This window comes from Suricata suricatta, chromosome 8, assembly GCF_006229205.1.
Source record: "Suricata suricatta isolate VVHF042 chromosome 8, meerkat_22Aug2017_6uvM2_HiC, whole genome shotgun sequence".
Lineage (NCBI taxonomy): Eukaryota > Metazoa > Chordata > Mammalia > Carnivora > Herpestidae > Suricata > Suricata suricatta.
In genome coordinates this window covers 15,925,045-15,937,381 of record NC_043707.1, presented here as the reverse complement: position 1 = coordinate 15,937,381, position 12,337 = coordinate 15,925,045, and the positions used below count along the sequence as shown (strand labels likewise).

The following is a 12,337-nucleotide window of genomic DNA, read 5'->3' as shown; positions in this document are numbered from 1 at the left end:
TCCAGTTTTATATAATTTTTTAAACATATATGGGACACCTGGGTGGCTCAGTCAGTTGAACAACTGACTTTGGCTCAGGTCATGATCTGTGGTTCTGGGTTGAACCTCCCATTGGGCTCCGTGCTGACAGCTCAGAGCCTGGAGCCTGCTTCATATTCTGTGTCTCCCTCTCTCTCTGCCCCTCCCCCACTTGCGCTCTGTCTCTGTCTCTCAAAAATGAATAAACGTTAAAAATTTTTTTTCAGGGGTGCCTGGGTGGCTCAGTCAGTTCAGCCTCCAACTTCAGCTAGGGTCATGATCTCATAGTTCGTGGGCTCAAGCCCCACGTCAGGCTCTGTGGTGACAGCTCAGGGCCTGGAGCCTGCTTCGGATTCTGTGTCTCCCTCTCCTCGGCCCCTCCCCCATTCATGCTCTGTTTCTCTCTGTCACAATAATAAACAGACATCAAAAACAATTAAAAAAATTTTTTTCAAATACTATTTTAGAGGTGCCTGGGTAGCTCAGTAGGTTAAAACATCTGACTCTTGATCTCGGCTCAGGTCGTGGCCCTGAGGCTCATGAGATTGAGTCTTGCATTGAGCTCTGTGCTGACAGCGTGGAGCCTGTTTGGAATTTTCCCCCCCCTCCTCTCTCTGCCTCGCCCCTGCTTACTCTTTTTCTCTCACTCAAAATAAATAAGCACTTAAAAAATATAGATATTTTATATACAAATTGATATTTTAATGTATATATCAAATTATTTGTATATAAAATATATCATTTAAATATATAGACGTATATATAATATAGTCACACATAATTTAAATACATATAGTTATATATAAATATACGTAATTAACATTTGGGACTGGAATCCTAAACGTTTGACATGCTAAGGCTTGCTAGACATGAACTGGGATCTAAGACTGGGGCATGCCTGGGGGCCATTCTTTTTCTCTTTCGTGTTTATCAGCTCAGAATCCAAATGGGGCAATGGACTGAGTTACTTGATCTTGGCTGATCAAGCAGTGTGTTTTGGGGCCACTTACACCTTCGCCCCAGTGGGACTGTCCTGCAACCATTTAATTATTCAGTACCACAAACAAGATGATTCAAATCAGATAAGCTGATGGCCACCCTAGGACGCTGGGTCCTGGAAACAGCTGTCACCTAGCCACCCGCCGGGAGCCTCAGCCTAAGCAGCGGTGCCGTGCTGAGCGCTGGTGCCCCCTGCCCCCAGCCCCCCACCGGGACCCAGGAACCTACGCAATGAGGTTGAAGCAGTCCTTGTTGGACAACTGCTCCTCCAGCAGCAGCCGCAGGGAGTGCTGGATATGAATAATGTACATGGAATTGGTCACAGAGATATCCAGCAGTATAACCACCCTAAAAAGAAACACAAGCTTGAAGAAGAGAATCGAATCGCTCAGATAATGTATTTAGTTCCATTTTACTATTTAAAGTTTTTTCCAGGGGAATTCTACATGCCAAATTCACAGCTGGCCAAAATCTTTTCCATGGTGTGAGGTCAACAGGAGTGGGTTTACGACAGTAGGACTAAGGGGGTCACGGAGGTTCTGTCCTAGGGACTCCCATCATGGAGTAAAGTGGCATCATAGTGGAGACAGTTTAAGGGGCAGGGGACGCCTGGAAAGCAGCACTAGCATTCAATATTATTATAGGTTGGGGCCTCTGTAGGGGAAACAGGAACAAGGTAAGCAAATTAGATGGGGAATGAGGTCTATCTCAGCCCCTGGGGGACATAAATGCATCTTTTTGTTTCCTTTCTCTGTTTTAAGATCCTTAGCCCCATCTGGTCTTCCTTCATGATTTCAAATCAATTCCCAACTCCATCCTCTACTCTCATTTTGAGACAGCAATTATGGTTCTTCTTTTTTTTTTTTTAGTGCATGGGCTGCCAAAGCGAGCACGAGACACCAATTATGGATGGCAGAAGCAAATCCTCTGGATTTAGAGTCAGAGTTCCACTTCCTGTGTGACTTAGGCAAGTCACAAAACCTCTCCGATCCTTTGTATATTTAACTTTGTATAGGAACTATTTATAAGACTCCTCATAAGTTGCCTTGAGAATTAAATGATTGACTAGGATAGTACTTTGTAAGTGGGAATGCAACGAGTAAGGTATGGACCGGTAATGATGGCTATAATGGCTGCCAATCGTTTCTCCCAATGTAGAATCCATTACCTCCTGTCACAACCACAACTGGCATGCTGATTTTCCTTTGGAAAACTCCTCAGCCTCTATCAATCCATTTGAATTGGGTGGAACAGAACCACCCCAAGCCTGAAGGGTGGGCATTTGACCTTAGGCAATTAGAGCATCATACCTCCCAGGCCAGAGTGAATAGCCCATGGACCGGCCCCTACCCCAAGCCCTGGGAGTGCTAAACTGGTAGAAAGCAAGTCAGGAGCTTCCGGTGGCTATCCTGCTGCCTGGAGCGGTAAAGCCTGCCTGAAAACAAAGCCAGGAGGGAAGGAAGTAGAGCTGAGAGATGGAGAAAGATTCCTGACACGTATGAACCGCTGGATGGAGCCATGCCTGAAGATAGCAATCAAATCTATTTTAGAATTTTCAGTTACCTTAAGCAGACTTCCCTGTTTTAAGTCAATATGTATTTGTTTCTGTTGCTTTTTAATTGAAAGATTCCTGAGTAAACACAATGACGATATTGTTGATACTGATGATGGTTGTGGTGACTTTTTCCTCCAGGGGTTCTGCTGAGTGAGTGTTGATCCTTAATCTAAGTGATGGTTTCTGATGCTACCAACAGGGACGTCATGAGTTGGATGAGCGTGTATATCACACACCGGGCTCACAAAGGACAAGAATGCTCCTTGAGGGAAGGTACCTTTTTTCGCAGACGGTGCCCCAGATTCTTCTGCTGGCCAAGGAGAGCCACTCGATCCGCCTCTCATACATCCGCATAGCTCTGTTGAGCTGTTTCTGTAAACCCATGGGCAACACAGAGTGAGGGATGGATCAAAGGAGGGCCAGTTAAAGGGTCTGTGGGGGAAGGTTGGCTTCTGGGGATGGGTTGTCAAAGCCATAGGTATCCAGGCAGTATAAACATTCCACTAAATCATTGATGAGTCTGCCACAAGATCAAGAAGTTCAAATATTTCATTGTCTCAGATGGGAGAGGAAGTAGATCTTGCCCCCAAAAGATTAGAGACTTTTGTTTGACAGGTCCCTCTCTGAGGAGCAATTGGAGAAAGTTCCAGAACTGCCTGGGGCAGAGAATAGTCTCTGTTTATAGGAGAAAGTTCATCAGTGGTTTGGGGTCTCCACAGTCTATAGAGCTTTCCTCACATTCTCTCTTCCTTAACGCGTATTCTGACTGACTGGATCTGTTACTAACCTGGTACTCATAGAGGAAGGGCACGTCCACATGAACATTCTTCACTGTCCCGTCATGCCATTCAAACTGTACCATTGCCTTCTGCACTCAGGTGTGGCCAGGATGGGCAGCAGGTGAAGAGAGCACATGTGGGGAAGGACTGTGAGTTTAAGTTGGGTACTGGGCTCTCCAAATCAGATATATGAAGGACGTGGGCTTTGAGCACATCTGGGGTTGGGTTATGCCTCCCTAGTGACTGCCATGACCGGAGCTGGTGGCAGAAGGCCTTCAGGACAGTGGCCCCTGAATGCACCATGCCTGACAGCAAGCCAGGCTTCCCTTCTGGGGAGGCTCTTTCAGACATCAGGGGCTTGATTACAAGATATGGCCGGAGGTTTTGTAATAGCAGAGTTGGAGAAACATACTGGCCGTGGGCTCTTAGGTTTGGGAACCTAGAGAGACTTTCATGGACCCTTCGAAAATCTGATTTTTCGTCCTCTGCCAAGTTGTCGTATCCATCCACCTGGTCATGCATCAACCCACTTCCCTTTCATTCTTTCATCTTTCCATTGACGTTTCTCTTCACCTATTATTCAAACCTTCCATTTCTCCATCCTCTCATTGTACTTTTTAATCGTTTCATTTCTTTTTAGTTGTCATTCATCCTTCTATTTTCCCCCTTCCATACTTCCATATGTGTACATTTCCATCCATCCATCATCCATCCAACCAACCATCCATCCCTCCCTCCCTCCATCCCTCCATCCATCCTTTTATCTATTCATTCATCACCACTTCTTTCTATCCATCCATTCATTCTTTTCCTGCTTTTTTCTATCCTTCCTTCCACCCAGTTAGCCCTGCAGGAAACATTCATTGGCTGCTTACTTGTACTAGCTATTGGGGATACAGGGTTGGAGAAAAGTGCTTGTTCTTTTTAAAAAACTTTTTAAAAATTATTTATTTTTGAGAGAGAGAGAGAGAGAGAATGCAAAAGTGTGGGGGAGGGGGGAGCAGAGAGAGAGGGGGACACAGAATCTGAAGCAGGCTCCAGGCTCTGAGCTGTCAGCACAGATCCCAGTGTGGAGCTCAAACTCACAAACTGCAAGATTATGACCTGAGCTGAAGTCGGATGCTCAAATGAATGAGCCACCCAGGCACTTTGAGAGTTTGTTCTTTTAAAGGCTCATACACCAGTGGGGGTTTAGACACATACACGTACACATATCAACACATTATAAGAGCTGGAACAAAAGCTGTACCAGGTCCAGTGAGGACACAAGGAGTGCAGTGTGTTCTGAGCGCACAGAGGAAAACCTTCAAGGAGGAGGTGACTATAGTACCTGACTTGCTCCCTCTTGTCCTATCTCCCAAGGTTCATTTTTCAAATCTTTGCAAAAAAGCAGTTGGAGTACATCTGATGAGAGTTCTAGAGTCCGGGGTGGAAAGCTTGCATCCTGCTCCAGACTCTCAGACCTCTGCTCCCTGTGGTCTGACTAATGACTCTTATTTCTTGAACATTTAAGAAGGGAAATGTCACAAAGGAGCCCCCCTGTGGAAGACTGAAGAGAACTCAGACTCTGAGTTACCTGATGGATAGATGAAGATACCGTTTTCTGGAGAATAGGCACAAATTCCTCCACGGGAGAGAATGCGTTGGGTGCCAGAACCTGATAAAGGCTTAGCTTTTTGGCTGTAAAAATAAATAGTGGGGTTTGAGATACAACTCGGACCCCCAAAGTGTTCATGCCTTTTAGTTAGTCGCCTGAGTCCTGGGTTCTGCCCTCAAAGGGGACTTACCTTTTAGGCCATTGATCTTTAGCCATTCTGCAGAAGTCTTGTCCAAGTTTGGGAACTCAATTGTGAGGGGACCCTCATGCTTTGGGGGTTTATGCAAGAGACCTGTGAGTGGCTCTTTTGCAATATCTGTGGAAATCTAAATTAAATTTAAAAGCCCTCATTACAAAGTGATATTTTACAGCTGGGAAGGCCTTAGTCTCCCCAACCCACCCCAGTTCCCGTGAGTGGAGAGCATCTGAAAATATTACCTGGTAAATTAAGGCAATTCTACCTTCCCCCGCTACCATCCCCACCCCTTCTCTGGCGATGGCTAGAATTTCCAGAGTAAGATGTCCCCAGCAACTTGCTTCGTCTTTGATTTGTCCGTCCTCTTGGCCCCTTCCCCACCCTTACCATCGAGATCGGCACCTTGGGCTCCAGGCTGACAGATGGCCCCCTTGATGGGCTCCTAACACAAGGCTTTGAAGAAGTAAAAAGTAATTCCTACACCAGATCATTTCAGGGCCGTGATCTCGCCCAGCTTCTCCTTGCCCGCGTATACAAACCGAACACCTGAGATTCTGAGATATTAAGTCACAACTCATGTCAGCTAAGACACAGAATAGCAATTCCCACTTTGGACACTTGAGCATTGCCTTCATGAATTCTGCTGTGTCTGAATACCACTGTACTGTTGTTTAGAATTTTTTTCAAATTTAATTTTGAAGTAATCTCTATACCTAACATGGGGCTCGAACTCACAACCCGGAGATCGAGAGTTGCAAGCTCCACTGAATGAGCCAGCCAGGTTCTTCCAGAATTAAAAAAAAATAAATCAAACATAAGGGCGCCTGGCTGGCTCAGTCAGTAGAGCTTGTGACTCTTGATTTTGGAGCTCTGAGTTGGAGGCCAACACTGGGTATAGAGATTATTTTTTAAAATTAACTCTTGGACAAATAAAAAATAAAATAAAATTAACTCTTGGGATCTCTGCGTGGCTCGGTCGGTTAAGCGTTGGACTTCAGCTCAGGTCATGATCTCACATTCATGGGTTCGAGCCCTGCGTCAGGCTCTGTTCTGTCAGCACAGAGCCTGGAGCCTGCCTCCGATTCTGTATGTCTCTCTCTGCCCTTCCCCCTCTCATGCTCTGTCTCTCTCTATATAAAAAACAAATAAAACATAAAAAAAATTAACTCTTTGTGGCACCTGGGTGACTCAGTTGGTTAAGTGTGTGACTGTGGATCAGGTTATGATCTCACAGTTCTGTGATGGTTCTATGGGCTCAAGCCCCACATCTTGCCGTCAGTGCAGAGCCCACATTGGATCCTCTGTCTCCCTCTCTCTCTCTACCTCTCCCCAGCTCACGTGTGTGCACATGCTCTCTCTCTCTCTCGAAAATAAAATAAACATTAAAAACTCTTTTTAAAAAGTGAAATAAATTAAATATGTAATATTAAAGCCTTTAAATTATCAATTAGATTTCACTTTAGAAATTGACTCCCTTTTTGTACCTAATTTTAGAAAGATGTATTACAATCATAACGAGCTTGTTTTAAATACATATTTAAGAAAATTAAACCATGTACCACCTTATAATTATCTTGCAAACCATAAGTTAGTACATGTGTTGCATTTTGGGAAACTCCTGGAGAGGTTGTGATGTCAGACAGATCCGGGTTTAATTCAAACTTGATCTGTCTCTAATCTCAGAGGTCTGAGGCGAATTATTTAGCTTCTTAACTTCAGTTTCCTCATCAGTAAAATATATAATATATAATAATATATAAATATATAATATAATATATATAAAATATATAATATATAATAATAACATATCTACAGCAGACTGGTACATAGTCTAAACAGCTTATAGCTTTTTTTTTAAATTTATTTAAGTAATCTCTACACCCAACGTGGGGCCCAAACTCATGACCCTGAGATCAAGAGTCACATGCTCCTTTGAGGGAGCCAGCCAGTCACCCCTAAACAGCTCATAGTTTTTATGGTGCTGCGTCCATGCGCTGGTTGCGTGATTTTGCTGATGTTACATTAGTGAAATCACCAGGCAGGGACGTTTGCACTGAATGAAGTGCTGGGTGCCAAAGACAGGCTTCAGGATGGCCCACTCTGTGTGACTTAGGTTTCTATCCTTCTCCACACTGAGGGGAAGGAAGGGGACAGTGATAGATGGGACGGGTGGCAAGAGCCTGCTGCCCTTTCTCTGAAATCAATTTTTCAGCTAGAAAATCCATCAGGATCCTTCCGGCACAGTGAAAGGCCCACCCAGCTCAGCGCTGTCAGGAGGGCACGGCTTTGCCTTGTTGGTCTTTCAGCACATGGGGGCCTCAGCAGCCTTGCCCTCAGAGAGACAGGTGAGAAAGGAGAATGGGGTGAGGTCGGCTCCAGAGTCTTCACCTACGCCACCTACCTCCTTCCTCATGCCTGTTAGCTCCTCACAGGGGGTCCTGTTGTGCAAGGCTTGGATGTGGCTCAGGAGGCTCTGGGCCTTCTGGATTTCTGCCAGGAGCTGGTCTATGTCCCAGCTGGTACACACCTGGGGAGTAATCAGTCATTAGAGGTCACTTGGCTACTAGCAGTGGCCAACGCAGGGCAAGCAGCCATGTCATTTCCCAAAGCTGAGTGGTGGACTGTTTGAACCAGACGTTATCAAGGACGGGCCATTGGGATGCCTGGGTGGCTCAGTCAGTTAAGGGTCTGACTTTGGCTTAGGATACGATCTTGTGGATCATGAGCATTGGGCTCTGTACCACCAGCGCAGTGCTTGGGATTCTCTCTCTCTCTCCTTCTCTCTCTGCCTCTTCCCCACTTATGCACTCACTCTAAAAATAAGTAAATCAACTTTTAAAAATAAAATAAAATAAACTAGGGTCCATGTGCTGGATACAGCCTGCAAATGTGTTGTGCTCCATTTCTATGGTATTGGTCTGCAGTGTTTTTCTCTTTTTTTAAGTTTATTTTTGAGAGACAGAAAGACAGAATGTGAGCAGGGGAGGGGTAGAGAGAGGGAGATGCAGAATCTGAAGCAGGCTCCAGGCTCCAAGCTGTCAGCACAGAGCCCAACATGGGGCTCAAACTCACATACCGCGAGCTCATGACCTGAGCCAAAGTCAGAAGCTTAACCAACTGAGCCACCCAAGTGGCCTTGCAGTGTTTTTAAATAAGTGAAGGGTTTTCTAACCTTAAAGATATGAAAAAAGACTATACACCCACTGGGATGCCTATACACATAATTGAAAAGGACTTGAACAAGCATTGGTGAGGATGTGGAGAGCTGGCACCCTATGCCCTGCTGGGGCAGGGGATGGGGTGTAAACTGGTGCAGCTTCTGTGGAAACCAGTATGGCGGTTCCTCAAAGAATCGGGCACAAAATTACCACATAACCCAGCATTTCTACTTGTAGGTATTAACCCAAAATAACGGAGAACAGGAACTCAGAGACTTGTACACCAATGTTCATGGCAGTTCACAACGGCCCAAGGGTGGAGACAACCCAAATGTCCGTCAACTGACCAATGGATAAACAAAAGGTGGTACATTTAGAAAACGGAATATTCTTCAACCACGAAGAAGCATGAAGCTCTGAGGCAGGCTACAACATAGATGAACCTTGAAAACCTTATGCGAACCGAAAGACAGATACAAAAGATGTACGACTCCATTTATGGGAAATACCCAGAATAGGTGAATCCATAGAGACAGGAAGCAGCTGGTGGTTTTCAGGGGCCGTCGGGGAGGGGAGAGAGGGAGGAATTGCTTAATGGGACCGAACTTTCTTCTGGGGGAATGAAAATGTTTTGGAACTGGATGAAATTGGTGCTCGCAAAGTAAAAGTACTAAGAGATGCTAATTGTTCACTTTTCTTTAAGTTTATTTATTTTGAGAGAGCAAGAGCCAGAGAAGGGCCAGGAGACCGAGAGTGAGAATCCCAAGCAGGCTCTGCACTGTCAGCGCAGAGCCCGATGTGGGGCTCGAACTCCTGAACTGTGAGATCATGACCTGAGCCAAAATCAAGAGTTGGACACTCAACTAACTTAGCCTCCCAAATACCCCTAATGGTTCACTTTATGTTATATGAATTTCAACTCCATGTTTTAAATGTGTAAAGGAGTCACACATACACACAAAGCCAGATTTTTGGCTCTTAATTGGAAGACCCGCAGCACTGGGGTCCCATTGCTCTAAAGCGACAGCTGGCTGGGGCTGAGCAGAGGCGCCTCCCTAGACGGGGCGGGCACTGCCTAGTCCTCCAAGCCCCGCCCACTCTCTGCTGCCCCCCATCCCCATCGGAGTCGGCTGTAGGGTTTTGTTATCCTTCCACTGTTGTTTGGCTCATATTAAAAGAAGACAGGGGTGCCTCAGCTGGGTCGGTTAAACCTCCCCCTCTTGATTTTGGCTCAGGTCATGATTTCATGGCTCCTGACATCAAGCCCCACATCAAGCTCTGTGCTGACAGTGTGGAGCTGGCTTGGGATTCTCGCTCCCTCTCTCAAAAGTAAAGAAACTTAAAAAAAAAAAAAAAGACAATGAAATTTGTTGTACCCATATCTCTATCAAGAGCAGAAAAACAAAAGAGAAGCCAAGAGGGCTACAGGTTTTAAGACAAAAGTTTTTTTCTGAAGTTTGTTTATTTATTTATTTAGAGATCATGAGTGCCTGACACAGGGCTCAATCTTACAAACTGTGAGATCATGACCTGAGTCAAAATTAAGAGCTGGACACTTAGCCAACTGAGCCACCAAGACACTCCTCTATTTTTTTTTTTTTTAAGATTTTATTTTTAAGTAATCTTTACACCCAACATGGGGCTTGAACTCACAGGAGTCGCCACATGAGCTAGCCGGGTGTCCCAAGATAAAAGATAAACCAGCTAGCTTGCTAGCCCCTGGAGTCTGTGGCCTAAACAGTCTGGGAAAGGACATAAATAGAAGGGGTGTTACCCAAGGAAAATGTTTCCTGACCTTGGCTCTTTGGTGTGAAATGTTGGACACTGTGACACTGGAACACTGTGAGATGCGACTATTCGTTTGCTTACAGCTACTCATGGTTACCAGCGAGACACAGCCTGTCAGCTGAACAGACGGTTGGTTCTCAATCTGCCAAATGCCTCCACACACACGTTTGCTAATGGTTACCGCCACTGTGGACGCAGGTGGCACTAACGGAGGGATTGGTACAGAACTGATCGCTCACTCACAGTTGATCGCTGCGATGTATCTCGGAGAAAGACCTGAGGCAACTGAATCAGACTCACAGCTTTGATGGGAGCAGAGATGGGGTGGGGCCCACGTTGTCGGTTGTTGGTGACGGGATAGAGATTCGGGATTCTACGGCTAGGCTTTAAAAGGCCTGTAGGCACACTGGTGCACAAAGGATCTCTGGTGACTTCATGCTGTCCCTGTTATTCCCACATATTCTTCTTAGCCTGATTTTACTGGGGGGGGGGGCAGGGAAGCAAGTACGCAGCGTAGTCTGTCCTGGCCCAGATCCCCCAGGGATGGCCTTGGAGGCAGGCCAGGAGGGCGGAGAGGGGCCGGGGTGTTGACAGAAGGACTTACCTCCATCTCTGTGCTGTAGCAGTGGTAGTAGCCTCCAAGAGCTTCTGCAAGGTTCTTCAGGACGGCCTGTGGGGTGGAGACAGGGTCAGCCCTCCACAGGGCGACGCCAGTAGTCTGACAAGCCTTCTCCTTGACTGAACCTCCCAGCTGCCCAGAGGAAGAGTTAGGTACAAGGACAGTTGTGTTCTGGTCCAAAGCTTGTGAGAGGGTCCCTGTCCACGCACAAAGCCTCCAAGGCCGGCCCAACTAGCTCACCACAGCCACTCCAAGGGAAACATCAGAGAATCCCGCGTACTTACAGGGGGCACCTGGTTGTTGCATTTGTAGGTGATGATGTGGGTGACGAGGTCCCGTCCCATGGTGGACTGTTGGATGTAGTCGGACAGAATTTCACAAGGCTGATCTGGGCTGGGGAGAAGTCAGATGAAGAAAAGGGGCTGCCCCCAGGTCAAGTCACTTTGAGGATCATCCAGAGAAAACGGGAACGTCTACCAAATTGAACCGACCACCTGTGTCCCAGGTCACCTGGGGAAGGTGTGGGGAGGAGTGGACTGCAGGCCTGGCTCGCCCTGGCTGTCCCCTGCCCTGACGCCTGTGAACGAAATCTTTCTCTCGAGTTTGTGTGAAGAGTCATGCTTGATGGTCTTTCCTCAAACAATGGATTGGTTCTCCAGCCCCCCTGATGTGGTCTGTCACCCACAGAGCAAAGGAGACCTACCAGCTGCCCATTATGGTCACCAGAGAATTCAGCCCCTTCAGGGTGAAGACTTTCCTGAGGGCTTGTAGCAGATTGCTGCCCCCATCGGGCTGGAGCTTCTTCACCCAGAGCTTGAGTTCCTGCAGGCTGTGTAGACAACAAGCACCTAAGCACAGTGCTCTTCTGGGTGCCGGGCCCAGGACAAACACAAGCTCATTTCAGACTAACACTAATTCTTTTTTTTTTTTTTTTTAAGTTTAGGGGTGCCTGAGTGGCTCAGCTGGTTAAGCATCTGACTTCAGCTCAGATCATGATGTGTTCAAGCCCCGCGCAGGGCTCTGCGCTGACAGCTCAGGGCCTGGAGCCTGCTTTGGATTCTGTCTCCCCCTCTCTCTCTGCCCCTTCCCTGCTCATGCTCTGTCTCTTTCTCTTTCAAAAATAAATTTAAATAATTTAAAAATAAAAATAAAATTTTAAGTGTATTTATTTATTCATTCATTTATTTATTTTTTGAAAGAGAGAGAGAGAGAGAGCAAGTGAGTGCACAAGCAAGGGAAGGGCAGAGAGAGGCGGAGAGGGGCAGAATCCCAAGCAGGCTCTGCACTATCAGCTCAGAGCCTGATGTGGGGCTTGAACTCATGAACTGTGAGATCATGACCTGAGTCAAGATCAGGACTTGGACACTTAACTGACTGCATCCCCCAGGGACCCCAGACTAACAATAATTCTTGAGGTGGATACCTTTATTCCAATTTTATAGATAAGAAGACTGAGTTAGGACTTCAAACCAGGTCTGACTCTAGGACCTGAGCTTCAAGTGACTCTGCCCATCAGGGGGTCTGGGCTGGGCGCCTTCTCCCCCACCCTGCCACACACACCCCAAGTGCAGAGTGAACGCCCTGACCCCAGGAGCACTCCAACAGGAGTTGTGGCTGTATCTCACGTG

At 46.5% G+C, this 12,337-nt stretch overlaps 1 protein-coding gene across 1 annotated transcript in view; it reads right to left on the bottom strand.

The window, feature by feature from the left end:
* The window catches only part of VWA3A (von Willebrand factor A domain containing 3A), a 57,217-nt gene that overhangs the window by 25,897 nt on the left and 18,983 nt on the right, over window positions 1-12,337 (bottom strand). Inside the window, exons 9-17 of the mRNA XM_029949953.1 lie at window positions 11,413-11,538; window positions 10,994-11,102; window positions 10,695-10,760; window positions 7,546-7,671; window positions 5,139-5,274; window positions 4,928-5,031; window positions 3,360-3,440; window positions 2,850-2,944; window positions 1,246-1,365 (exon numbers count right to left, since the gene is read on the bottom strand). Coding sequence (XP_029805813.1) covers window positions 1,246-1,365; window positions 2,850-2,944; window positions 3,360-3,440; window positions 4,928-5,031; window positions 5,139-5,274; window positions 7,546-7,671; window positions 10,695-10,760; window positions 10,994-11,102; window positions 11,413-11,538 — 963 coding nt within the window. The remainder of the gene's footprint in view (window positions 1-1,245; window positions 1,366-2,849; window positions 2,945-3,359; window positions 3,441-4,927; window positions 5,032-5,138; window positions 5,275-7,545; window positions 7,672-10,694; window positions 10,761-10,993; window positions 11,103-11,412; window positions 11,539-12,337) is intronic.